Here is a 27,949-nt window from a genome sequence, read left to right on the forward strand (position 1 = left end):
TTGCTTTCAGAGGCGGAGGCATGGTGAGCGCCGGAGCCAAGGTGTATTAATGAGGAGATGCGGACCTATACATTTCCCTGGAGAGCCAGTGAATAGGGTGGGAATTCAGCATTGAAAGAGTTTATTTTCAATGTTTAAAGCCTTTTTTTTCTCTCTAAAATAGACTTCTGGTTAACTCTAAAGAATGTTCATATTCACTTAAACATATTAAGAGGTACAATTAGAAGGACTCTGAACCTGACATTCATGAGTACTCAAATAAATAACAAATGTGATGAGTTTAGGGTAAATCTGAGGATAAATTACCAATTTGTGATTGATTTGTGGTCATACTATGACATCAATAGTAAAAGCAGATACAATTTTATTGTGTAAATATGCATATTTGGATGTTGCTAAAATTTGAACGGTAGCTATTTTTATAAATTTTACACACTGAGCTGTTTGGCTGTATTCATTTCTCTTATGTAAATGTGCCCTAGCCAGTTTGGCTCAGTGGATAGAGCATCCGCCTGCGGACTGAAGGATCCTGGTGAAGGTGGTCAAGGAAAGGCACGTACCTCGGTTGCAGGCTCCCTTGATATTTCTCTCTTAACCTCTCTCTTCCACTCTCTCTAAAAACCAATGGAAAAATATCCTAGGGTGAGGATTAAAAAAAAAGTTTATGTAAATGAGATGCATTATCATAGGGACCACAGCCTGAGTGTCGCTGTTCTCTTTCGTTACCATTCTAATGATTACCAGTCATCAAAGTTAGTGAAAATCACATCTATTTCTAGGAAAAGACCATTATGTGGATGTTTAAGTCCATAAAAGGCGGTCTCGTTTCATAGGAAAGATCAATTCTGCATGGATGACCTTTCGTAACTCAAGAATCATTGAATAGGAATAAATGTAAAATGTGGAAGAAATAATTTTCAGAGCACATAGATCTACAACTATTGGAACTGTTTTTTGTGTTTTTTTTTTCTTTTTTTGCTTTACTATACTGTATTTTCTCAGCATTTTCACTGTTTTTTTTTTGAATGCATGTAAATTAATAGTTCACATGTCTTCATGTTTGTCTGTCATGTGTCCTCTTGTTCAATTTTCTTGCCAAAGCAACCGATTGTCAGGTGTGATTTTCAGCCCTGTCACTACACATAATCCGTGTTCAGATGGCATTTTGTCATTTTAATTTATAGCAGCTAATGTTACCAGAGTAGCGTAGTCACCAGAATCGAGCACAGGAGTTCCAGTGTGACTCACTGAACTGAGCAAGGATGCAGGGCGTTCATCGTCAGCAGCACCCACTGCATCTGAAGCACAGGGGTCCGTCACTTGACTAATTCCTTTTGAACACTTGCCATCATGACAATTTCTCTAACGTGAGAAGCTTGTCATACTTGAGAAGAGCGAGGCTTTACTCATGTTCTTATAGCGACTCAGGCTTGCCTACCTGTTACTGCCCTGCACGTTCCCTCCTGTTGACGTCCTGGCCCTCATCACGGCTCTGCGTGACGCCGTCCTCCAGGGCCGTGTGTGAAACCTCGGAATTTGTCCCTGCATTTTCTTTCTGATCCTGAGGTACTTACGTAACTGGCACGGTGCTGCTGTTTTCCACGATGTTTAACATTTTTTAAGACCTCTTTCTCACTCTTTTCTCATCAGTGATCTCCATGGAGATTTCATAAAGGTTACCTCCTGTAGTTCCCCAGGGGAGGAGTGGATGTAGGCCAGGTGAGCGCCCGCATCATCAGAGAGCTCGCTGGGGAAGCGGGGGTTGAGTCCAGGCCTCAGCACATCTGTCAGGGTGCAGGTATCAGCTCTCAGTCTGAGGACCGTCATCTATGCGTGAATGGGGAGATGACCGCACTGTTCCCAACCTGACAACCCCTTTAGGAAGAGCACTGTTTTGCTGGCTGCTGCTCACATAAATACTGAAAAAATGGGGAAATTCACTTTGTCTGTCTTCGTTTACTTGCCTAAGTATATTCTCTCAGGTGGTGACACACTCTCTCTGTGCTCCCGTGTAAGCCTTTGTCCTGATGCGTCAGTTACTTCTAAGGACTTTGCTCCTGCACGTCAGCGCATCCTTTGGTTATGGACTCGGGCTCTCCCGGCCTGGGCGCTCCAGGCCCCTTCGGTTGGGGAGCTCTGCCGAACCCCCTCCTGGTGCTCATGGCTCTCTGAGAGCTGGACACTGTGTGTGGAGTGGGCAAAGGTAGGTTCACAGTCATAAATAAATAATACAATAAATAACCCACAATACTGTAAGAATCAACTTCCGCATATGCACAACTGTCAACCTACTTTTGCCCACTCCTGCATATAGTGAGTGGGACTAAATAAATAGTCTCTCATTATTGTCATTGCCATTTATATTCCGTACCATCACTGTTAGTGATGGGAATTCTTTTGTCATGTTGGACAGCTTTTTACAGCTGTCTTCTTTTCTGCCTACTCGCCATAAACCCCACCTAAGTTGTAATCATATCTTGAGAGCTGCCCCCCAGCCCCACTTGGATAAACCTGCCCTGACAAGGTCATTGCTGACCTGCCTGCTCAGATCCCGCGCAGTCCACGGACGGCGCCATTTCCCTGAGCGCCGCTTGTGTTCTCTCGTTATTTATGTACCCAAACCTCATCTCAAAGATCGGCTCTCCAAGGGCGCCGGGATTGGCTAGTATTTCCTTAATGGTCTTCTCGGTTCCTGGGAAAATGTGTTGTGCAACTAGTAGTCATTTAGGTATTTGCTGACTGTAAAACCCACACACGTGTCGGTGCTAGAGAGAGGGAGGGGGCTGAGCGCGTGGCGTGCGTCGCTGCTTCCTCCCTCCCAGCCCGGGTCCTAACGAATGTCTTCCCTTGATTGGTCACTGCACAGAAACTGGGCTTTGTCTCCTTCTAGGCACTACAGCCTAGAAATGCTTATTTCCATACGTTCTCTGGTTTTATAATACACTTTTCCTTCTGTAACGGGCAGGCTTTGGGCAGTTTCAAATGCTTAGATATTGCCTTTAGGTGTTCAGGTTCTTATTGAATTGAGTCCATGCTGTAATTTCTCGTACATGGTGACAGTCACTTAACATTCTAACCCAGTGAGGTGCCAGGCGCCGTGCCAGGAGATGGAGATGGTGCGATGAATTCACCAGGAGCTCAGCCTCACGGCGTTGCTTCCAGTAGGGGGACTGCCGGGGTGACCAGCTCCCAGGCTGTGGAGGTACCGCTGGGGCCGAGGGCAGGCCTCCCCAGATGCCAGGTAGCGTGGAAGGACGGAGGCGGCTCTCAGGCGGGAGCAAAGGCAGAGCATCTTGGCGTTTTAGGGGGTTGTTGCCCAGTGCCCCAGCGTGAGGACTGTGTGGTTAGGGATTAAGTGGAAATCGGCCAGTCGTGGGCGCTCCGGTGTGAGCCATGGAAGTCATGGGGCTTTTCTAACAAGGGCTGAGGTGCTAGGTCTCTACACGTAGGACTTGACTGTGCTCTCCAGGAGTTGGCCTGGGACAGGGATGCTCTTTACTGGTGACTCAGCTTCTGGAAAGAAACATTTATTTTATTTGTTGTTGACATTACAGATGTTCGCCATCCCCCCCCCCCCATTTTATCCACCTCCACTCAGCCCCTCCCCCTCCCCCTCTGAATGGATGCTTGAGAACAATCAGAAGTTGTTAGTCAGAGAGGAAGGGTTTGTGTGTAGAATTGTCCAGGCTGGCTTGAAAACCTTGCCTAATAGATTGAAGGGACGTCCTTAACCTCTTTTTGTCATGTTGTCACTTGAGGGTTAGGGAGGCTAAAATTCTTTAGAATATTTTAAGCATGGATTAACCTCAATTTAGGAATAAGTCGTATTTTTAAAATTCGCAAGTCCTTTGGACTTAGAATGCATTTCTTCATATTTTGGGCTGAGAATGTATTTCTCCATATAAACATTGTCACTAGGTGAGGTCATCCTGTGCCCACACATGGGAAAGGAGGCAGCTCTGTAGGTTGGGAGTGAGAAGGCCTGGGTTCCCCAGTGCTTGCCCCTCACCAGCTGTGTGCCTTGGAGAAATCCCCTCTGGGCCCTTGTCCTTACCCTCCAGGTTGTGTAAGAATCCAAGGAGAGCCTGGGAAGGTGCTGTCATTTAAAGCACATGCTACTTACAGAGTCACGTGTCAGGGAGAAGGCATGTCCCCGGTGGGAGATGTGTTGGTCAGGAAGGCATGTCGCTGCCTGCAGGTAAGCATAGAGGGCCCCGGAGACACAGCCCACCCTGGCTCCAAGTTCTTGCTCTCACTCCTTGAGGACGAGGACAAGAGAAAGGACTTCAGCTGCAGAGGACTCGGCTGAGGAATCTTAAAAATGCAGATCGTGCCCGGCCAGCATGGCTCAGGGTTTGAGCATTGACCCGTGAACCGGGAGGTCACAGTTCGATTCCTGGTCAGGGCACATGCCCAGGTCACAGGCTCAATCCCCAGTGTGGGATGTGTGTGCAGGAGGCAGCTGATCAGTGATTCTCTCTCATCATTGACGTTTCTATCTCCCTCTCCCTCTCTCAAATCAGTAAAATATATTTTTTAAAATGCAGATTGCAGGGCTCTATTTCCTGGTCATCTGGTTGGGGTGGGGTGGGGCGCCTGGAGAGGACCAGGAGAGGAGGTGAGAGGTAGGGAGCTCGGTGGGCAGAGCCTTGAGGATGGTCAGAACGAAGGGAAGAACCCCGCCCCATTTCTTTCTAGGTTCCTGCCCTCCTTACTGCTGCTGCTGTAGCCGCCAGGCAGTGGGGCGGGGCAGGGCTCTGGACTTGCCTGTATGGAGCCATCAGAGGGCGAGAACAAAGGCCTGGACTGGCCTTGGGGACTGCGCTGGAAGGACGGGCATCAGGGGAGCAAGAGCTGCTTTAGGACCACAGGAGCCCGATCCGATGGAACACAGGCCTGCTCCCCGCTCCTGGTGCCCAGCTCCATTCCTGGTACCCCAGCTTCGGGCTGCCAGGCACAGGAAGCAGGCGGCTTATTTGCACTAACTCGGTGGTGACTATTTTTGGAAAAAAAACCAAAACAAAAAACAAAAAAAACCAAACAGGTATTACTCGCACACGTGTGTATGTGTGTGTCCACCAATCAAAGTATATTCAGCTTGGGGTCCTTATGTGGGCATGGTTTAGGATGCTTTCATTGCCCCCTTAGTGATACCAAGTTGTACGCATTTGTTCAGCAAACATTTGCGTCTGGCTGTGTGCTCAGCTGAGTGCTCTAGGAAAGTTCAGTAATATTCTGTTTCGTTTAAACAAGATCCTGATAAGAGAAGAAGAAGAGGCTGCTCAAGTCCCATAGGACTGAGAATTGATATAATGCGACATATAATCTGGTGCAACATTTTTTTGATCAGAAAGAGGAAAGAGGGTCCAATTTCGTTTCAGAGTGTTGGTGATTTATGTGCTTCCAGCAAAACTTAAGAGCCTTTCACGTTTCTCAGCCATAGGATTGCAGTGTTGAATCAGACCACGAAGCAAACCTTCTTTCCTTGAGCACCTTCTTGTTACCGAATAGGTTTATGTTCTGATTTTAAAAAGAAAACAAAAACAACTTGCTATACTTACCTCAATACCTTGGAATGACAAGATATAGCACATGTATTAAAATGGAAAAAATGGATTATCAATTTTGTGACACTTCCAAAAAGAGTATAAACTGCTTTGATAATCACTAGAATAAATTTAGAGAAAATCAATTTTAATCTCTTTTGTAGGCAAGAAGGTAAGAAAGGTTCTTTAGGGGGCCTTCAGAAGTTTTTATCGCTTTATGTGTTGATGCCTAAATTACCTGCTCACAAGGCCGTATCTACTTGTGCTTTCATTTTGAAATGACATACATATAATTTATTTCAATTTTTAATAAATGAAAGCATAGCTCTACATTTTTATATAAAAACCAGTGGCCCGGTGCATGAATTCATGAATATTGAAAGGAAATTAATTAGAAGAAATATTTTAATATTGCTATTTGCCCTTTCTCTATAATAGAAATTTACAGTCGACAATGACAGATGGAAACACATGCGTGTGATTGGCTCCAGGAGAGCTTTATATGTATTGCGCGTGTGTGAGACAACTTAGCCTTTTATATATATGGAGTAAACTTGCTTAATTAGACCTGCTTTCTGATTAAGCTAAACTTTTTCCAGCCCAGTGAAGCACCCCAACTTCTCTTTCAGGTAATTGTCAGTAACACAGCAGTAAATATCAACACAAAGCAGATTATTACTGTAGATCATGCAGGGAGAACAAAGGATAAAATATTTAACTGCAGCAGTGTTTGACTATATTCTGTGCAGTGAGAAAACCTGGTTGCCCCTAACTGCCCCCCGCTGCCGGCCTGATAACCCCCAACTGCCCCCCCCCCTGCCGGCCTGGTGGCCCCTTACGGACCCCAGCCCCCCCGCGGCCTGGTCGCCCCATGCAGCCTGCTGTTCAGTCATTTGGTCATCCCTCACTAACCCGCCTGCCGGCCTGGTCGCCCCACACAGCCTGCTTTTTCATAGGCAGCCATCTTGTGAGGACGTGAGGGTTAATTTACATATTTCATCTTTATTATATAGGATAGCTTCTATAAAACATACTGCCTATATCTACAGATGAACTGCAGCTTTTCCCCTTTTATCTTTAATATAAAAAAAGATAGGGAAGAATAAGATACTTGAGAATAAGGAGGCCTTGGCCTTTGTCTCCCCCACACCCTAGTCCCCTCGGCATGGCTCTGAGGTCACAGTCCCTGCCTGCAACTTCCCTTTCTCTGTTTACTTGCTTTGTTTCCTTGGGCAAGTTACTCAAGTTTTTTGGGCCTCAATTTCTCATCTGTAAACTGGGGCAGTATCTGTACCTACCACATAGGGTAGCTGTGAGGATTTATTGGGGTAGCTCAAGTAAAGCACTAAAAGTTTCTGGCCTGTAATAAGAATTCAAATATTATCTGCTTTATTATGTTTACTGCTACATGAAAATGAACAAAGGAGTTCAAAATGTTGAGCACATTATTAGTGGATCCAGAGACTGTGAAAGAGTGCCATTCAGATGCCAAGAACTCCAAGAATTGTTTACTCTAGTGCTGTAGGAATTGAATGAAAGGAATCACAGAAGGCACCAACGGCCACTTTGTACCTTCCACCCTTCTCCTGAGAAAGTAGAGGGATGATGGCCTTGAGAAATCCTATTCATCACTCGGGAATTGTGGAGGTCAAGGCCTACTTAAAGGTATAGCGTGAAATGCATTGCTGTTAGTAAAACACAGGATGCACTCTTTTAGAGAATCGTTTAGTATTCTACAAGTTTATTATTGTCAAATGGGAAGAAGAAACTAACAGTCAAATTATAAAATAGGAGCAACATTATTATTTTCAAATAATATTGTTTAAAATGGAGAATTGAAGATGACAAACCAAACTCTACGAATTAATAGTTTAGTAAAAAAGCCACGAATACATGTATTACAAAATAAATAGACTTGAAAAATAAATACATTAACAATATCTAGTATATATAATGAAAACATGATTTTGTGGATATTAGCAGGAAAAAACACGTTAAATTCTCAGGAAGGCTTAATAAGAAATATGAATTGACTGTATTAAATATGTATTAACTCCACTGGTAGAATTTTTGTCGAGGGCACTTGAAAAGCACGATGAATAATGGAGGGTATATATCATGTGTATGGATGTGAACATATGGAATTATACTGTAAACATGTGGATTCTTCCAAAATTAATTTATAAATGAAATCCTAATTATCTTCTCAAAGGGATTATCAAAGTATGACAAGTCTTCAGTATGATAAAGGTGGCTTTTACATTCTGTGAGAGAAGAGTGATTTATTCAGAACATTATGGTTAGATCATTGAGAAAGTAAAGCCCAGATTTTATTATGGTGGGGTGAAGTCTTGAAATGAAAAGGAAGCGGATAGTGTTTGTCAACAAGAAAAAAATCACAATTTCCAAAGGTCAAAGTATCATATACAAACAAATGTCAGATGACAAGCCTAGTTCAATATTTGCAGGTTCATTGATCTAGAGAGTAACCCTTTATCTTTTATAATCAATTATATCTCCTAGGCAAAGTGTATTATTTTAAAAAAATATAAACACTTCTTTAAGAATCAGGCAAAGATCTGAGCTATTTTCATTGTCCGGTTCCTTAGTAATTATTTAATCAGAAGCCTGCACTAACTAAGGTGAACCTTGAGATATAAGAGTATTGAGTGGTATTTTCTAGATTCATCTTAATATGTTCTTTTTACTTGGACAGAAGCATACTATTGATTCTGTTAAATAACAACAATTCAAGTGAGTAAATTTTAAGGATGGAATCGGCTTTATTGAATGATTCATGAATTGGGCAGCCTCCATCCAGCAGTAGAAAGGAGCTCCACTGGGCTGTGGAGAGGACAGGTGTAAAGGCTGGTGGGCTGTGGGTGGGGGGTTATTAGCCAGGAATGCATTGTTCCCTCCAGGGCTGCCCTCCTGAGCAGGGAAGGGCCTTCCTGCAGCTGGGAATTCCAGGTTGACTGGTTACAGGTCAGGCTCCTGCACAAGCTGAGGCTGCAGGTACATTTGGCATTAAGTCGTGGTTTGCTGCTGTGGGGCTCAGCGCCACTTTGGTCTGTTTGTTAACAATTCTCATATACTGATCTAATTATTAGCCTGTGTTCTCTCTCTTACCTTTTCCTTATTCCTTTTTCCTCTCCATCTCTTCTTTATTTCGTTTTAAGTTTGTTTAAAAGTAGTAAAATTTATCAGAAATATATGGAAGTCACAGTTCCCTGTTTGTATCCGCCCCCGCCCCTCCCGGAAGCCAGCACCTTTCTTTATTCCAGATCACCATCAGCACTGGCTGTGCTCCTCTCCCGCTTCCGTTGGTGGCGATTTCCCTCAGAGGCGACCATGCGCAGTTTTGGGCAAATAATAGGCCTTCGCATATGTTGTTGAAAGAGCCAGTGAAAATTGCGGGGGCCTGATGCGGCGGGGGCCAGACATGGCGGGGATCTCCCTTTTCCGCGTCCCGCTCGGAAAGAGAGATGAATGAACCGGTTCTAAATGGAGGCGGCCAGGGATTGAGAAATAATAGGAATAAAGAAAACAAGACGCAGAAATAGATTCATGAAGCTGGGGCTGGGTGGGATGCCATCTTTCCTCTCTCATGGAGAGGCAGCATGACGATGATGACCCTGAGCCACCCAGCAGGTTTATTTTATATCCCAAAAATCCAGGAAGTAACACCAAAACTTAGGATCAAAGGAGCTTATTTGCATTCTTAACTAGGCCCCAGCATTACTGGATTTACATATCTAGACCCGCCCCTGCTGACACCTGGGCTGCTAGAAGTCAGAACTGATTAACATGTCCAGCCTTATTGGGGAAGCATGTTCCCAGGGCGTGACTCGGCCTACGATAATTAAGGAAATGCCCAGGTGCCTCCCAGGCGGCCCTCTACAGAAAATTGTAGACATAGCCTTAATTTGCTTAATTCCTTTGCAATTCAACCAACTGGTATTTTAAGCAGAGTCTTGGGGCTTCTTTTGAAGAGACGGTATTCTTCTCGCAGCCCCTAAAAGTCCAACACGTACGCATCCCTAACCGCGCAGTGCATGTCTTTGTGAGGGTTTGTTAAGTGGAAACATTTCTTTGTGTCAACATAATAATCTGTTTTTTTCCCTTCCAGCTGCCTTTGCCGCCGTGCTGCACTGGTAAGATCTCTTTCCTCCCGTGGCCCTTTCTATGCAGGTGGTTATGACTTCCCTTCGCTACCAGGGAATCATTTCAGGCTGATCGGGGGAATATACATGATCACATGCAACACAGGCGTCTGAAAAAGTAGTTTAATTGATAAATCAGGTCAGAGTAATAGAATTTTTTAATAAAGAGATTCATTATTGAAGAGGTTATATTTGAGATTCTATTTCGCTTAACATTAGTATAGTGTTCATGTTGCGAAGAAGATTAATTTTTTTAATCTTCTGGATAGAGAGAAATATGAATTTCATTAATCAGACATTTCTGAAATGGTAATTCAATGACATTTATAGTTTACAAATTTTATTGTACTTGGCTTAAAGTATTTTCTGGTTCATTTTACATTTAAAATCTAACTGGAATGTGTTTTCTTGCAGAGAGAAATTTTAGTACAGATGTAAGACATATTGAGCAGGAAAACAAATATGGGTACCATTGTATTTGCCTGTTGTTACAAAATTATCTGCAAATTATTAGATAACTTTATTTCTGCATTTAGTGTTTCTTTCAAAAAGATGACTTCCTGTAAGTTTCAGCATTGTTGCTCTGTTGCTCTTTTGTTTTTGCAGGAGCCACATAACACACCTCTTTGAAAATGATCGGCATTTTTCTCACCTCTCAACATTGGAAAGGGAGATGGCTTTTCGCACTGAAATGGTTAGTTTTCATGTGGTATTTGATTGTAGTATTTTAGAAATCTAAACATGTTAAGCTTTTTCTTACGGAGATTTTCAACGATGTTCCAAAGTAGAAAGATTGGGCACCTTCCATCTCCCATCCCCCAGTTTCAGCACCTCGGACACAGCCATTTTTCTTTCCATCCACACCTCACACACCCCTCTCCTCAAAGGAAACGCAGCCTTGTATCATTTCATCTGTCAGCACTTTCATGTGGATCTTTTGGGAAGGACGTTTTTGTTAACGACAGTCCCTTTATCACTCTTGGAAACAATGAACAGCAATTTTTAATAATGTCGAGTGTCAATCCCTGTTAAAAAAAATCTCTTTTTTACAGTTAGTGTGTTGGTATATTTGAATCAGGATCCAAACATTGCATTAGTTGATGTATCTCTTATTTCGCTCTTAAGCCTTTCAATCTACAAGTTCCTCTTCCATTTTTGTTTTGTTTTCCTTGCTATTTATGTTTTGAAGAATCCTGGCCTTTTGTCCTATAGAATTACTCTCAGTAATTCATGTATTTAATACGTTCCACTGTCCCAGATGTCCTGGAAATTGATAGATAAGAGTCTCGATAGCTGAAGGTTTGATTTTTTGGGGGAGGGGTAGGGATACTTCAGAAGTGGGGCTATGCACTGACTGTGCCATGCGAAGAGGCACCCGTCACTGGTCGTCTCACTTTCTGTGATGTTGAGATTGATCAGTGGCTTTAGGTATTGTCATAGCTGGCCCTCACTCTAGATCAGTTATTTCATTAGGATTTCCAGATGATGACTATCTATTCTATTACCTTTTCTGCATTATTGACTGTAACTCTTCTATAAAGGACTTTCCCATAATACTTATTTGGTTTCTCTGGGGCAGGGGTCCTCAAACTTTTAAAACAGGGGCCAGTTCACTGTCCCTCAGACTGTTGGAGGGCCGGACTATAGTTTAAAAAAACTATGAACAAATTCCTATGCACACTGCACATATCTTATTTTGAAGTAAAAAAACAAAATGGCAAAAACACCCGCATGTGGCCCGCGGGCATAGTTTGAGGACGCCTGCTCTGGGGTTTACCTCATACAGATAAGACGGGGTCCTTAATTCTTTCTAGATACCACTTTTCGGAGAAATTAGTTGGTTCTCCTGCATCTTCTCATTATGATCGATGGAGTTTAACAGGTTGTATAAGCTTACCTGTCTGTAGGTGCTGAGAGCCTGGCAGCTGGCTCTCTGTTCCCTTGGCATGACTCACTGCTGCCCTGTAGCTTCCTTACTTTCCGGTTCTGTAGACATTTTATCTCCTGACCTGGAGTTGTCCAGTTTTTTAAGAAGCCCTGATTCCTTTCAGTGGCAAATGGTTTTTTGAGACCACAATTTTGGTGCTAGATATGCTCATTGCTGCTATTTTATGTTAGATTGGCCTTTTAAGTAAATTAGAATTAGGAAACAGTATTTTTAAGAGAAAACAAATCGTGAATTTATGTTCATATTTTTAAATTAAAATTTAGGATTTCATGATTTTTACTTATTTTATATTAAATTTCTATCTTTCCTGTTAGCCTGAGAATCTTGGTTTGAAATTACTTACTTTTGAAGAATAACAGTGCCAATGGTATTGTTAAAAATGTGATTAAAATATGATAACTGAAAACAAGTTAGGACTTCCTTTCATTTCATTATGACTTAAGGATACATAGTAGGGATGCACAGTAAAATTACTATATCTTAAAGTTATTGGAAAACATCTCCCAAATTGATAGTTTAATTTCTTTCTTTAAAATTTTTTTGACATATAGGTATTTAAATTTAATTTTATGATTAAATAAGGTATTTACATGATTCCAAAATCAAACTTACAGAACAATAATTCAAATAGGCTGTTAGGAGAAACATTTTTGGCTCGGTAAGAATTTGTGGCTCATGGTGAATTTTAAGTTCCATAGCAAACCACTCACCCTATTCATAAGATAGCCTCCTCCAACACTTACATTATGTGGGTTTTCTTAAATGAGGTCTGCTGAGCTATGTTATTTTTGTAAATGTAGAAACTATTTTTGAAGCTCTTTTGAGTCCATTTGTTTCAGTTAAGACCAAGTTATACTAAAATATGTAGGTTTTTGCAATCTAAGAATTTATCAGTGGTTAAAAACCTGTGAAGTTGATTGTAGTTATTACTTACTGGATTGCTTTGTTTTTCAAAACACAGTGTACTTGACTTTTTTAAAAAGCTAATAGGAGGTATAGTAATTATGTACTTTTTATTATAACTATAATATGTCCTTATTTCAGGGATTGTATTATTCCTACTTCAAGACTATTGTGGAAGCACCCTCGTTTTTGAACGGAGTGTGGATGATTATGAATGATAAGCTGACTGAATACCCCCTTGTTATTAACACATTAAAAAGGTTCAATCTTTACCCTGAGGTAAGTTGCTTTTTCAATTGTGATTTTCTTACTTAAAAAAAGAGTGTTATTTGTATTACATGCTCATTCTAAATCTAAAAAATGATTCAAAATAAATTTTATTCCATTTTAAAAAAGAATGTATCTCTTCTTGGAAAGGAATGTGAAAACATCATTATTTTTGAAGGGCTTGAACAGATGCAGTGGGGGCTGTTTTGACTGCGTGGCTTAGGAAATGTGCAGATTGTCTGGGTCGGGGGCTTGAGGGGATCCTAACAAGGCAGCACCATTCATGTCCCATGCCATTGGCCACAGTGCTGCTTCCTTGTCTGGGAGGCTTCCTTTAATTGGAGGTGCATTCTTCCGCTGGCCCACCCACGAGGCGAGGGAGGAAGGCAGTGACATCAGTAACTTGTTTTGGCCTCTCCTTACCTCCCTGCGTCCTCCAGGGCCCAGCTGAGCCGTGCCTTCCCAATGCTCGCCTCTTAGTGACCTGATGGCTGGTGCTCCAGTTATGCCCACTTCCCCTGGGTCTCTTCTGAGCACACGGGCTGCCAGACAGCACGGGCCGATGCCAGGGCCGGAGGCCTCGGTCTCTGCAGGGCCCCCAGCCCTGGCTCAGGACCAGTGAGAGCGGGGCTCCCGGTCGGCTCCCAGGGAGTGAGAGGAGTTGAACTTCCAGGTCAGTGAGTTAGCCCGGCTGATGAATGGGCAGACGGAGGCCAGTAAATCACCACCACGGCTCAGTGCTGTCCTGCTTCCTGAGCACTTTCTGTAACCACGTACACAGTGGCTTTTGCAGAAGGAGGAGCACAAGAAACATGGGATCACATGGCACGTTTTTAAAATAAATGCCTTTTGTCTTTTAAGACTATTTATAACCATTTTCCTGTGTCATCTTCTCTTCCATAGCATCCTTTTCAATGGCTGTGTGCACAATGTGCCATTGTTTATTTACTTCATCTTTTATGAAAATTCTGCTTGTTTTCAACTGTTTAAAGTATTCTAACACTGCAGTAAGCATTTTGAACTCAGTCTTTGCACATATCCTTTGTTTTTACACTGTAAAGTGTTGATGTGGAACTGTTGAATTGAACAGAATACGTATTTGAGTGATTGTACATGTCGCCAAAGTGCTTTCCAGGTAGGTTACAGCAGTTGAAATTCCCCTAGCAGTGTTTTTGAGAATGCTTGTTTACTGAATCCTTGCTGCCTTGAGTAAACCTTTGCTGTGTGTGTGTGTGTGTGTGTGTGTGTGTGTGTGTGTGTATGAATTTATAGGAAAAAAAATGCATTTTCACTTTTTTAAAGAGTCCATTTTCATGCCCTTTGTATAAATTGCCATTGAAATTTTAGAAGAGCTTATTTATTGTGTGGAGAATGTTAATACTATGTTATATGGATAAAACATTTTCTCCAGCTTCCTCTTTGCCTTTTAGTTTTGTGTATGCTGTGTATGTATTATATCTGTGAATTGTTTTAATTTATTATTTTCTTTTATCCATACAAGTAAAAAATCCTCTTTTTAATAGTGATAGCTATGTTTGTAAGATTTACATTTCTAGTTTGTCTGGAACTTGTTTTAGTGTAGTGTGGGGTAGGAGTGTAATCGTATTTTTTCACAATGGTTGTGTGACCTAACACTTTGATGTGTGCTCCATCTTCTCTCCACATTCATTACTATATACAACATTATTATACACTTATGCTTCTGTTTTTGATTTTTACATATATCTTTATTGATTTCAGAGAGGAAGGGAGAGGGCAAGAGAGATAGATACATCAATGATGAGAGAGAAGCATTGGTCGGCTGCCTCTTGCACGCCCTCTACTAGGGATTGAGCCTGCAACCCAGGCATGTGCCCTGACCGGAATCGAACCTGGGACCCTTCAGTCCGCAGGCTGATGCTCTGTCCACTGAGTCAAACCAGCTAGGGTGCTTGCTTGTTTTGGACTTTGTATTCAATATGGCCTTAAGTTGAGGTCTGGAGGCAGACTTGGAGATTGAGATTTCCTGCAGGACGTGTGGAGGGGGTGCCTTGGGGTCAGTGCCTGGAGGGGAAGAAGGAAGCAGGATACGGCGGGAGGAGGAGTTGGGCTGTGATGCAGTCACAATAAGGCCTGCAGCCAATCCCAGGGGAGCCCTGGAGCTGGGAGGGAGCTGCACAGTTGTCCTACCTGGAGGCCAGGGCTCTGGCACTAGTCAGTCAAAGGATGTAGTTGTCCTTGGGCAGCGAGTGTGACCTTGAGTGAATTTACTCGTTAGCAGAGGGTAGTTCCAGAGGGACTCAGCTGAGAGCTGCCAGCTACAGTCCTCCCAGCTGACTGAGCCCTGGAGGTCTGGGTGGCAGTCCATCACCCGCATGGGGTGCTTTGATCTGTTGGCTCTTCCTGTGCCAGGACCACACTGTTTTATTGTAAGTTATACTTTTATGTGTGTTAGGACAGTCTCTTCAGTTATCTCCTTTTTGTAATTCTTCTAGGTAAAAGTTCCTGACAGATATTTGACATTTGTTTAGTATTGTTTTATGTGTATGAATTAATTTGAGGGAGAATTCACATCTCAAAAAATTAGATCTATTCAGGAAGGCATCTCTCTGATGGTTCATCTCCTCTCTGTTCCTTAGTGGAGTGTTATAGCTCTTGGCCATATAAATCTTGCATGTTTCTGGTTATATTTTGTTCTTGCCGGTGGGTGAGTGTTGAGGACTGACCAGCGAGGAGTCTGTGTTGGGGAGTGTGAGGCTCATCTTACCAGACCTCAGGTGCCGAGTAGATGGTACCAGAAGGGAAAATTGGACAATGATCAAGTATCTTCAAAATATTCCAGTAATGAAACTTTTCAGGATAATATCTTTTCTCATAATGTCTCTATTTTTTAAAAATTAGGTCATCTTAGCCAGCTGGTACCGGATTTATACCAAAATAATGGACTTCATTGGCATTCAGACCAAGATATGCTGGACGGTCACCAGAGGGGAAGGACTCAGTCCCATCGAGAGCTGCGAAGGCAAGTTTCTCTCTGCGACCTTGTCCAGTTTGTGGCAGCCCAATAGACTTACCCCAAGCTTAGGGTATGAACAGCCACCGTTTTATTCTGCTGATGGGCGCGCAGAGTCAGGCATGTGGGCGGGGGTGCGGGGCTGGTCCGTTTCCCTGGTGTGGGGGCCTCAGCGAGTCTCCAATGGCTGGGAAGACGGGTGTCACCTGGGGGCTGCCGCACTTTCATTCTGGCTCCTGGGCCGCGGTGAGTGCGAGGCTGGGCTCAGCTGGGGCGCCTGCCTGTTCCCTTGCCAGGCAGCTTGGCTTTTATATAGCGTGCACCTCAGGGTGGCCTCCTAGGGCCTAGCCTCAGCTTTTACATAGGTCCCACGTAGTGTGGCTTCTGCACTCTCTGTTGAAGTAGTCACAGCCCAGTCAGACCCGAAAGCTGGGGGTAGACCCCATACTTCCACACGAGGAGTGTCTGTCCGCGGCTGCTACCCTTTCATCTGAGGGCCGCAGTAGTGGTGTGTGTATGGATGGAAACCAAGGCAACCATTTGCAAAATAAGCCTGTTTACTACAAATCGCCAGATGCATAAAGTAATTTCTAGAGCATATGTTTTGTTCATTTAAAGGATTGGGAGATCCTGCTTGCTTTTATGTTGCTGTCATTTTCCTTTTAAATGGACTGATGATGGCATTATTCTTCATTTATGGCACATACTTAAGGTAAGACTGTTCATTGAGAATATTTTAGTTTGTGTTTTAATAATGTTTGCTAGAATAATCTAAACAGTGAGTGTATCATTAAAGTGTAGTTCCGTTTTATAACAATGCCATTTCTGGTATATCTGCTTGTAGATATAAAATTACTTCCCATTTGGATGATTTCACCATTGCCATGGCCAACCAAACTGAAAATCATTTTAGAGGTTTAAATACAACATGGTGGGCACATGTGATACATGTTAGGTATTCGTAACCATTTGAGCATAAGCAATATATGTTATTTACATAAAATGTAATGGGAAGGACCACTCGTTACCAGGTGAGGTCAGTGGCTGTTCCTTTCCTAATGGTAAACTAGGACTGTATTTTGTGCAGGTATTTACTGTCCGACCTGATTTACTAGTAATTGAGCAGCATTCCTAAAACTGAAAGCTTGAGAATTTTCTAAGGCTTTTTCTATTTATCGCTCTCTTTTTTGACAAGTCTCCACGCTGTTTACTTGTTGAACTATTTTGCCATGAGAGTACCCTTAGAATGTTCCTTTTTTCTGCTTGCTGATTCTTCGTAGCACGGAAGTGTGGGCACAGTATAAGTATGCTTTTCAATTGGAGTTCATGGGTTCGAATCTGCTATTCTCCCATTGTCTGCTTTTTTTTGGCAGTGTGGCATTTCATTTTAGTGCCTCTATTGAGTTCTTAGCTCACTGTTTGTGTATATAGTAGCTACTCAATACATATTTATCAAATGAGGTAGCAGGTAGATCAGTTGAGAATGTATTTGCATATAGATTGAAGATACTTTGATGCTAAGATTTCTGACTTAGCTCTAAGAAAAGTCTTTTTAATGATTTAATTGGGGGAGACGGAAATGAAAATACATGATTAAAATGTGTGAAAAATTTTGTTTTTGAAACAAGACAACTTAACCCAGAGTGCATGGTGATCAGGAGAGGAGGTGGCTCGCGGGGAGCAAGGAGGGAGGCTGGCGTTTGGTCCTCCTGCCGAGCACTGCCCATCTGTCTTACGGATGGCTTTATTACATTGGGGAGATTGGATTTTAAGTAAGGAAGTTAAAATATGGAAATGACATTATTGCTGAGTCGCGAATCTATAGCCATGCTCTTTTTTCATTGCAAGAAGGATTTCTGTGCATTTATTAAAGTCATCATTCAGAATAATTTTCTTAAGTGCCTCTTATAACCATTGCTTCAAAGGCTGAAGGTACAGTACCCACTGCAGAGTGTCCTTAGCGTCCATTGTCCTGGGCTGTCGAGATGAAGGCTGGAGGGCAGACGCGCTGTATGGAAGCTCTGAGTCGGGTGGAACCCGTTAACATTGTGTTTTTATGTAATTTGAATAAATGACATGGGAAGCAAAAGTTATTGCCAGTTCTTTGCTTTGCCCTTACAGTGTGTATGTGTGTGTGTGTGTGTGTGTGTATGTGTGTGTGTGTGTGTGTGTGTATTGCAACAAAGGTCTTTCAGGGCTGGACCATGGGGTGAAGTGTTTTATCGGGTTAACTGAAGTGCCAGTTGTATAGAGAAGAATGTTTAAGAAGGGATTGGTAGGAAGGAGACCTAGTAAGTTAGGAGACACCGTCTTCGATGTGAGGAGAGAATAAGGTAACGTTTGCAAGGCACCAGAAGAATGCCTGCCCTCAGAACACAGTTTTTAATTGAATGAAGTGAATAAATAAATTGAGCTCAGGGTTGCCATATATGAAAAACTGAGCTCAGGGTTGCCATATATGAAAGGCACAATAAGAATGTGTTATCTATCACATACACTTCATTGGCATTCACTGGTTTAGGAAATGTTTTTCCAGTGGACTCAGCTGAGCTTTCCCTCTGTAGATCCCACTCTTTCCTTAGAGCTAGTTGTTTACGGAAGAAATACAATATAGCACTTACGTACCCAGCGCTAGTCGCAGCTCTTTGCTGTCATAAACTCATTAATCCTTAGGGTTAGCCCTGTGAGGTCGGGTAACCATTTTATAGGTGAGGAAACTGAGGCACAAGGACATTAAATAACTCTCCCGAGGTCACATAGCTAGTCAGGTGCAGATGATTGCTTTGAATCCATGTCGCTGAAAGGTGTAGGAAAAAAGAAAATTATAAGGTTATTCAGTATCAGAACTGAAGTGTCTGCATTCTTACCCCCTCATTTTATATCTAAGGAACTCCAGGCTCAGAAGGGGAGTGAGATGTATGAGAAAAAGTGGTAGATGTTTAGCAAGCTCAGAGCGCTTTACAATTTGCACCATAGCAGCTTTCATATTTTCTGACAGTTGGTGGTCATATTGCAAAAGAAACTTTTTTTTAACCGCTAGGGAATGCTGAAATATCAACTGATCAACTGTAATGGGGGAAAAATCAATTTTAAGTGTTCTGGTTAGAACATCTTTTCTGTGTAGCGAAATAAAAGGACCTCTGTGGTATTTATTCTCTAAGGACGGAGGGGAGAGAGGACGTGCTGGGACACTATTGTGGAGTGATTGGGAGTCACATCGTGTCACAGCAATTGAAACGCAGCATTTCTTGTAGAAAAGCAGGGCATTAAAGCGCACCAGGAAATCCGCCTCCCTGGCTGGCTAAGCAGAGCTGTCTGCACTCGTGGGAGATGCTGCCCCATCACCGACATTACGGTAGAACACTGAAGAATTTTGAGGTGGGGAAGACAGGAAATGCAGAAGAATTATAGGAAAGTATTGACATCTCACTACATAAAATCCAGATTTCTGGTAGAATATACCATAAATTATACCAAGAGACTTGGTCACACAAATGATTAAAAAAAAAAAAAGATTTCCCTAATCTTTAATGAGGGAAACAGACAATCCAACAGGAAAATGGACAAGAATGTGAACAGGCAACTCACAGAAGAGAAAATGCACCTTGTCAGCAAAACAAAACAAAACACAGCCCCACTACGCGGACGCTCGGTGTGACAGGCAGGAAGTACAGCTCACAGTAACAGCGAGGACCGTTTCCACCTGTGCGGTGGCAATTGGGACAGGTCTGGGCCCATCAGTCAGGTACAGAGAAGGGGGTGTGGATGGTATGGCGTTTCCTGCAAAGTTCACATTCTTGGACTTGGCCGGCTCATAGTTAGGTCTGTCCTATAGAATGAGAGCACCAGCATTTACATGTGCAAGGGTGTTTATTTGAACTTTTTAAAATTATTACAGTAAGGAATTGAAAAATATCTGTCCAACAACAAAAGGGCAGGACAAATTGCAATTCATTTATACTATGTGTAGTTGACATCTGTTCAAAACAGTGCCTTGGGTTACATGTATTGACTAGGAATAATCTTCATAATAAATTAATTAGAAAATTCCAGAGGCATGTTAATAGTATGATCACGTTAAAATCTGTTTGTGATGGGTCAGAGGAAGATGTGCACGGATGGACGCACACTGTGATTTCAGGTTGGTTGGGCCAGGCCTGGATTCCGTGACCTGAGCACGTTTTCTCTCTTGCAGCGGCAGCCGGTTAGGAGGCCTGGTCACAGTGCTGAGCTTCTTCTTCAATCACGGAGAGGTAGGCAGCCTCAGGATTATTTCCAAAATCCTTGGGGGGTTTTACTTCTAGAAATACGAAGTTTATTCTATGATAGTCAAATATTTTTAAATTTTTATGAAATTTTACTAATAGAAATGCAGGTTTCTTTTTAAAATTTAATGTCTTTAGAATTTATGATAGCATTCTTTAAATGTTCGACCTTATTTTGATTCAAATTTTAAACACTAGCGTTTATTGTAAGTTAACTTTTCACCATGGTAGCTTTTATGTGGTGAAGAAATCATGGGTCTCTATCGATGCTTTATGTAACTTCAGACTGAAAGCTCACGCGTTAGCTGTTACCGACACAGCCAGCCATGGACGTAGTTACCTTCCTGGTGTGGGCATAACTTCCTCCTATAGGAGCTGTATCACACATTCCTGTTTTAATGTATTTACCATAAACTCTGATAGACTCTAAGCATTCTTCGTATAGTATTTTGTTTTAGTTATAAATGTGCACATGCCCCAGGGCTTTCTTAGGAGACAGCTTGGTAGGAAGCATGGACTCTGGATCCCGCCCCGCTGTGCTCAGATCCTGGCTCTGCCATTTGGTGGCTGTGGCCTGGACAATCTTCGCCTCTCACTCTCCTGTGTTTCCTCTTTGTACCTGGGCATAAAGGGGCGACCCATCTCCTGGGGTTATCGGGCAGTAAGTGAATCCAGACGTGTACAGTGCCTAGGACCATCTTTGACACATGGTAACTGCTCTATAATTGTTAGTCTGTATTATTATTAGTAACTTAAAGTGTAACGTAAATTCAGGGTGCCAGACAAATCCTTTCACTAAATCAGAGTTGTAATTGAATTCCTAGTAATGTGCCCCTGACCAGTTTTCTTTCATGTTAAGTAAGTTTTGTGTGAAGGAAAAAGAGAGGTCAGCTTTCTTTTTGAGCTTATACAGTAAGTGGCTGCAGTCCTTGAAAATGCACATGTTCAGGAGCTCTACCAGGGGTCACTCTGAACTTAACAGTGCAGTCAAGGTTGAACTTTTAAAATTTGAGTGGGTTACTAATGGATATTGAATTAACACCTGGTTAGTATTTAGAATCACGGAGATTTAAAGCTGGAGTGATCTTATGGGGTAGAGCATTTGACATGATTACAATACAAACATCAATTAATTGGTTTGGTCTGCGTTTTGAGCAAAAACAAGGAATTTTTTGGTTCTTTTTGACTGGATGCTGCTCAGTGTCATAGTATGGGCCATGAAACAAAGCACAACTTCCGTGGGGATGACTACGAAACAGGAAGCGGCTGCCAACCGCGGGGAGCACGGAGAGTCCACGTAAGGTGCTGCAGGGAGGGCGTACAGACACCTGCACAGTTTTATGAACAGTGTCACCCACAGATTCAGTGAAAACGGGACATCTGAAACCGGGGTTTAAAGGGTGCTGTCTGTCCGGCTGAAAGGCCTGATGTTCCCTCAGTGTTAGGGGTAATTCCGGACCTTCTGTTCTTCATACAATTTTGATACTCTTGGAGCATGAGCATCATTTCTTACAAAGTCTTTCTAGTTTTTAACGATGCAATCCAGACTGTTCAGTTCCTCTTCCAGGTGGGTAGATTTTTCGTTTTTCAGCTACTTGCTATATTTATTTGGCTATGCTGAGCTATCACTTTCTACTTAGGAAAAGGTGACTCAATGTGATTAGAACTGTGGTTTTACTAAAATGGTCCAGGCAGTCATGGTACTCACACCAGTGAGGGTAGCTTAGAGTAGAAAAGGACCATTTTGAGTAATGACGTATATTAAAATTGAGAGCATACATTGAAGTTTTGGGTAAAATAATGGTGAGAACTCAAGGAACTGAGAACTATTTTATTATAATTTTACTAGCGTTCCTGTTGCAGGAAAAATCCTGCAATAGGGTTTCCTGCTGCACTCTACCCTGCCCCGCCTGCTCTCCTCCCTTCTCCCCCGCCCCGCCTTCTCCGCCAGCCCGCCTGCTCTCCTTCCTTCTCCCCCGGCCCGCATGCTCTCCTTCCTTCTCCCCCAGCCCGCCCACTCTCCTTCCTTCTCCCCCGGCCCCGCCTCTGCTCCTCCCTTCTCCTCCCCCCGGCTTGCTTGCTTCTCCACAGCTTTGCTCCCTTCTGCAGCTCTTGGCTTCTTTCTACGCAAATTAGCCGCCATCTTGGTTGGGGTGATTTGCATACTCGTCCTGATTGGTTGGTGGGTGTGGCTTGGCTGGTGGGCATGGCTTGGGCGTAGCGAAGGTGTGGTCAATTTGCATATTTGTCTATTATTAGGTAGGATTTTTCAGGTTGTGAGATTTTTCAGACCCTTTTATTTTCTGACTTCTAAATACGTCGCCGAAAGTATAGGATTGCTGTATGGGGAGGGGTATCTACTCCAACCGTGCCTGTCCCTCAGCGAACTTCCCACAGGGTCACTTGCTCTGCTCCCTGGGCTTGCTGGAGGCTTGCTGATCGGTACCCTGCTTTCTTAGCAGAGCTATTTTAATCATGGAAGCGAGTGGTTTATGTGCCAGAAAATAGTTGTGAGTTGTTACTGGCTTTTAAGTTCTATTTCCATTATTTAGTTTGCTCTGAACTTGAGTCTAAGATAGTGTATGACATACTTTTAAAAATAACCTCTCTCAGATGGTTTTTACAAGGGAAAATTTTTGCCTGCACAAAAGAACTACAAAGTGTATGAGAAAGGATTAACCCAATTATTTAAAACAGAAATTTAAATCTGAAACGTGAACATTCAATAAAGGGGCTATTAGTTGCTGAGAGTAATGATTGATAATATTGAGGTTGTACATTTCATAATGAAACTACACAGATGACTGCTAGGTTTCTTCCCGTGTTGATCCTGTCCCTATGGAGAGCTCTGGCTAAGATGCAGGCTCCCATCTGCTCTGCTTCAGCTGCTTCCTCGTGTGAGACACGCTGTATGCAGTATGCTTGACCCTTAGCATGATGCAATTGAACAGCATTGAGATCACATATAAAAAAAGGAAATATTTTTGCCCAATTTGACTGTTAGGAATTTATTATCTGTGAAATAGGTTTGTTTTGTTTTTCATGATGAGATTTAGAAACTTACTCTCAATCATGACCGATGTTGTTTTATATAAACCATGTTCACAGATGTAAAGATATACACATATGAAAAGGAAAATCTTTTAAACCAAAATAATTCAAAGTATATAGAGGGACTGCTTTAGAGGCACATCTAATTACCTTTCTTGTTACCTGTAACATTTTTCTGACCTGTATTAGTTTCTTAAATATTTTTTAATTGACCTGAGATGAAAATATTAATATAAATGTATCTATTTCTGATTACTTATTGAAGTAGTTATGTTATTTATATAAGATTTGGAAAGAAATTCTCAGAACACTTTGAAAATAGTCTCAGAGTCCTTAGAATATTCTTGTATGGCAGATAAGCAGTAAATGATAATATCCGGATACACATTAAAATGGAAGCTCTTTGTTGTTGACACGTCCTGATGTTAATATTTCACGGGATCTGTGCTGTGTGTCTCCTGCTCACCAACATTTCGCACTTCCCAGTTTCGCTGTTGGTGGAAACGTGGTAGCAGGTTTGACAACACACGGTTTAAATTATGTGTGAAAAACTTCTCTGTGCATAGAAACGGCAGCTTTCACCTGGTGTGTCTCAACAAGTGTCGCCAGCACACCTGACGCTGTGAATTCTCTCTAGTGCACCCGTGTGATGTGGACTCCGCCGCTCCGAGAGAGCTTCTCGTACCCGTTCCTCGTGCTTCAGATGCTGCTCGTGACTCACATCCTCAGGTAACTTTGACTTGTCCCGGTTGCTGACTTTGTTTCTTCTGTATCGAGTAACTTAAGCTAGAATTTTTCATCTTCCATAATAAAAACAATCAGTATCCTATATAATAAAGAGGTAATATGTAAATTAACCAACACGCCATCACAAAATGGCTGCGCCCACAGCGGAGCGGGGTTCCCGTAACACAAGATGGCTGTACCCACAGTGGAGGCGGGGTTCCCGTAACACAAGATGGCTGCACTCACAATGGAGGTGGGGTTCCTGTAATGAGCGATCAGCAGGGACCTGAGGCTGCGTGGCGCCGGGGCAGGGTGGAGGACCTGAGGCTGCGCCCCCTGCCTAGCGGGGCTTAACTCGGGACCTCAGGACATCCCCCCCGCCTGGTGGGGCTTGATGAGGGACCTCAAGGTGCGCTCCCCGCCCCGGTGCTGAGCCAGGGGACCTGAGGGTGCACTGGGGGACCTGAGGCTGCACCCCCCACCCGGCGGGGATTGACGGGGGACCTGAGGCTGCAGGGGGGGGCAGCCGGCCGGGTCTGGGTCTCATGCGATTTCAAGGCGTGAGTAGGTGGATGGGGACTTGACTCTGGGTCCCGTGGTGCACCCCAGATTCTGACAGGAGGAAGGTTTTCATATACATTTTACTAATTTTCTTTAATCTCTGACACTTCTATTACAGAGAAAGGGCAAGTAGCAATATTAAAATATTTCCTCTAATTAATTCTTTTAATGTGCACGGATTTCGTGCACCGGGCCACTAGTAATAACATAACTAAGATGATGCTGATGCTAGGTGAAGTTCAAAGGTAGTGGGAAAATGCTTAATTTTAGACGGCGGCTTTCATCTTTTGACTATGATCTACAAGACAGAAGAGCTGCATTTTACCTTGTGACCTGGTACACCCAAACATGAGTGAACACAGACAGCTCAAACAAGTTCCATGGAATGGAACCCTTATTATGTAGGATGCAATCATGTAGATTCTTTCCCTCTCCTCCATTATGGCTGGTTCTTATCTAATAACTTAATGGTGACTCATGACTGGGTCACCTGGATTCTTTAAGTGCTTGTTTGGGGGCAGGCTGGAAAGAAAGGGTTGGGCAGCAGAGCCCAGAGGGAGGTCCTCTGGGGAAGGGGTGCTTGGGGCCTGAAGGAAGATGGGCAGTCACCTGTCCTGAGGCTCCTTACTCTGTCGGGCACACCTTGTGGCCTCAGGATGCTAACGTGGACACTGCGCTTCGTGAGGATGTCAGGTGTGTTGGAGCTGTGCATTGGCTCACCGTTTCAGGAGGAAAGTAGTTCTTAAAACTCACATGCAAGATGAAAACACTCACGCCCCTAAAAATCCTAAATTACAAGTACGGCCCCGCCTCTGCGTCCTCTTCTCTTGTCGGTGTCCTACCCGAGCAGGGCCCGCTTTTCTCCCACATCCTCCCCAGTGTCCCTCCCCCGCCCCCCACGCGCCCCCCAGCTGCTCAGCCTGAGTCCCTGCAGGACTTGCCTGCAGCATCCCGAGCACTGCATGTGCTGCTCCTGTGCTTTTTCAGGCCCCCTCGGTCTCTCCAAATGGGTCTGCTGAGGCGTCACACGTGTTTCATTAAGAATCTGCCAAACGTAGTTAGAAAAAGTTCAGTGGCTATGCCGACCCAGGTGCCTCTCCCCCCGGCTGGCTTTGTTTTTATAGTAATAATGGGTATTTACTTCTCTTAGAAGGTGGTTGTAATTGAGTGTCAGGAGGTATAATTTCTAACCCATTGGCTCACTTTGCCCACTCTGTGCTATAACCAGATCATGTTTAGAGATTCTAATTTGCAGCAGTTGGGAGCCACGCTTGAATGCTTGTTAAACTCACTGATCCTTATTCATCCTCTCGAGGGCCCCGAAACTCTATCGCGGAAGCTTGATCGCGCTGTGCATCTCCAATGTGTTCTTCATGCTTCCGTGGCAGTTTGCTCAGTTCGTGCTTCTTACTCAGGTAAGTGCTTCTTTCTCTAACCTGACTCACGTGTGGTGTGTTTAATCACGTGCACTTATTTGTATAAAATTATAGAACTGAGACGTTATATGATTCTAAGTCTAGAATGTTTTTTGTTAATTCTTTTAAACAAAGTTCAGAGTAGAGGAATATGTAAGATTTACTTATAATGGGTGTTATTTACCTACTAGTGGAATGCATTGATTGAACTCACATTCGTAGGAATGCCTATCAGCGTTATTCAATATTCATTAGTGTTTAAAAGAGGACAAGGGCTCTAACTTTAGGTATTTCTCTTAGGTGAATGTATTTCTTTATGAATAGTTGTGCATTCTTACACCTGGGGTAAATACACAGAGGATAACATAGGATGGGTTAGCTGAACAGCTTGTACTTTGTGGAACTCCCCTGTGACCTGTGATCTATGTATCGTCTGTCTTTCCATGCCCTCGTCTCCATTTCCCTTCAAACAGAGGTCTGCAGAACAAGGTCAGGCTCGCTTGTAGAGAGGGTCCCCCACCCCACTTCTCCACTGTTGATGGGTCATGTCAGTCACTCAGGCAGCGCAGTGTTCCAGGGGACAAACCTGGTGAAGGGAACTTGGTTTTCTTGCTAATAGGGAATTTGTTGTAGATTCTTTGGAGATAAACCACCTGATGAATGGAACTGACGTCATGTGTTTAAGTATTTAGTTGTTTGCAGTCTTTTACCCCGTTTGTGTAGTAGGAGGAGCATGGAATTCAATTTGAATTTCTTTCTCCACGAAGGAGGGTGGAGAGGCATCATTTGACATAATATCTGTACTTTGTTGGAGGTGCACTTTCCCCATTCAATCAGATCCTCGAAATAACACCAGCATTCTTAGAATTCTTGGTAATTACATGCACAATTTTCCTCAAACCTATAAAGAAAGTTAAAATACCTTTGTAGTGAAAGTACTTCTTATTTGAAACTTGATAAATTTGATAACTACCACTTGAATATTTATGAAAGAGAACATTAATAGAGATACTTGTAAAGCATGACTAACAAGCAGAACTTAATGTGTTATACACACATGCATTACATGATTAGTTTATTGTACCTTCTTCAATTATGTATTAATCATAGTGTTTTAATTAAATTTTAATATTTTTTGATTGGGCAAGGAAAGTTGTAATCTTACCTGTTGACAATAGAGTAACCCTGACATTGAAATGAGTATTGTTTTGGTTAACCCACAGAGTAGGTAATTTAAATGGTTAATTGAGAGAGCTGTGTATGGAAAAGAAAAATCAACCGATGTTTGCTATATTAATATATTGACCCATATCCTATATAATGAAGAGGTAATATGTAAATTAACCCTCACACCCTCACAAGATGGCTGCCTACGACCAGGCCGGCAGGGGGGTTAGTGAGGGATGACCAAACGACTGAACAAGCAGGCTGCGTGAGGCGACCACGCTGGTGTGGGTGGGGCTGTGAGGGGCGACCAGACCGTCAGGGGCGGGCAGTTAGGGGCGATCAGGCTGGCACGCAGAGGCAGTGAGGGGCAATCAGGCTGGCGGGGGGGGGGGGGGCAGTTAGGGGCAATCAGGCAGGCAGGTGAACGATTAGGAGCCAATGGTCCAGGATTGTGAGAGGGATGTCCGACTTCCAGTTTAGGCCCAATCCTGGGGACAACCCCCAGGGGTCCCGGATTGGGGAGGGTGCAGGCTGGGCTGAGGGGACCCCCTGCCCCCGTGCATGAATTTCGTGCACCGAGCCTCTAGTTCAATAATAAATTGATAGGTAAGAGGGAAAGTAAAGAACTTACTTTCAATAACAAATATAAATCAATTTGAAACCTGAATTGTATATATAATTTTCACTCATTATATATATTCATTGTATATATAATTTTTATTTTTAACTTAATTTTTATTCAATTTCAGATTGCCTCATTATTCACAGTATATGTTGTGGGATACATTGATATATGCAAATTACAGAAGATCATTTATATACATATGGTAATGGTTTTTAAATTTGTTTTTTCCCCCTTGAGTTTGACCTCAAAACAAACTCCTGATAATTATTTGATTTGTTTATGGTTAAAACTGGTCGTTCCATGATTCCATAACTAAAACA

The 27,949-nt window shown here is 42.9% G+C and overlaps 1 protein-coding gene across 1 annotated transcript in view; it reads left to right on the forward strand.

The window, feature by feature from the left end:
* The window catches only part of DPY19L1 (dpy-19 like C-mannosyltransferase 1), a 60,365-nt gene that overhangs the window by 6,091 nt on the left and 26,325 nt on the right, over nucleotides 1-27,949 (forward strand). Inside the window, exons 2-10 of the mRNA XM_079785943.1 lie at nucleotides 9,676-9,700; nucleotides 10,316-10,403; nucleotides 12,702-12,839; nucleotides 15,708-15,828; nucleotides 16,438-16,531; nucleotides 20,015-20,072; nucleotides 23,773-23,864; nucleotides 25,738-25,837; nucleotides 27,754-27,831. Coding sequence (XP_079642069.1) covers nucleotides 9,676-9,700; nucleotides 10,316-10,403; nucleotides 12,702-12,839; nucleotides 15,708-15,828; nucleotides 16,438-16,531; nucleotides 20,015-20,072; nucleotides 23,773-23,864; nucleotides 25,738-25,837; nucleotides 27,754-27,831 — 794 coding nt within the window. The remainder of the gene's footprint in view (nucleotides 1-9,675; nucleotides 9,701-10,315; nucleotides 10,404-12,701; nucleotides 12,840-15,707; nucleotides 15,829-16,437; nucleotides 16,532-20,014; nucleotides 20,073-23,772; nucleotides 23,865-25,737; nucleotides 25,838-27,753; nucleotides 27,832-27,949) is intronic.

Source organism: Cnephaeus nilssonii, assembly GCF_951640355.1.
Source record: "Cnephaeus nilssonii genome assembly, chromosome: 12".
Taxonomy (NCBI): Eukaryota; Metazoa; Chordata; class Mammalia; order Chiroptera; family Vespertilionidae; genus Cnephaeus; species Cnephaeus nilssonii.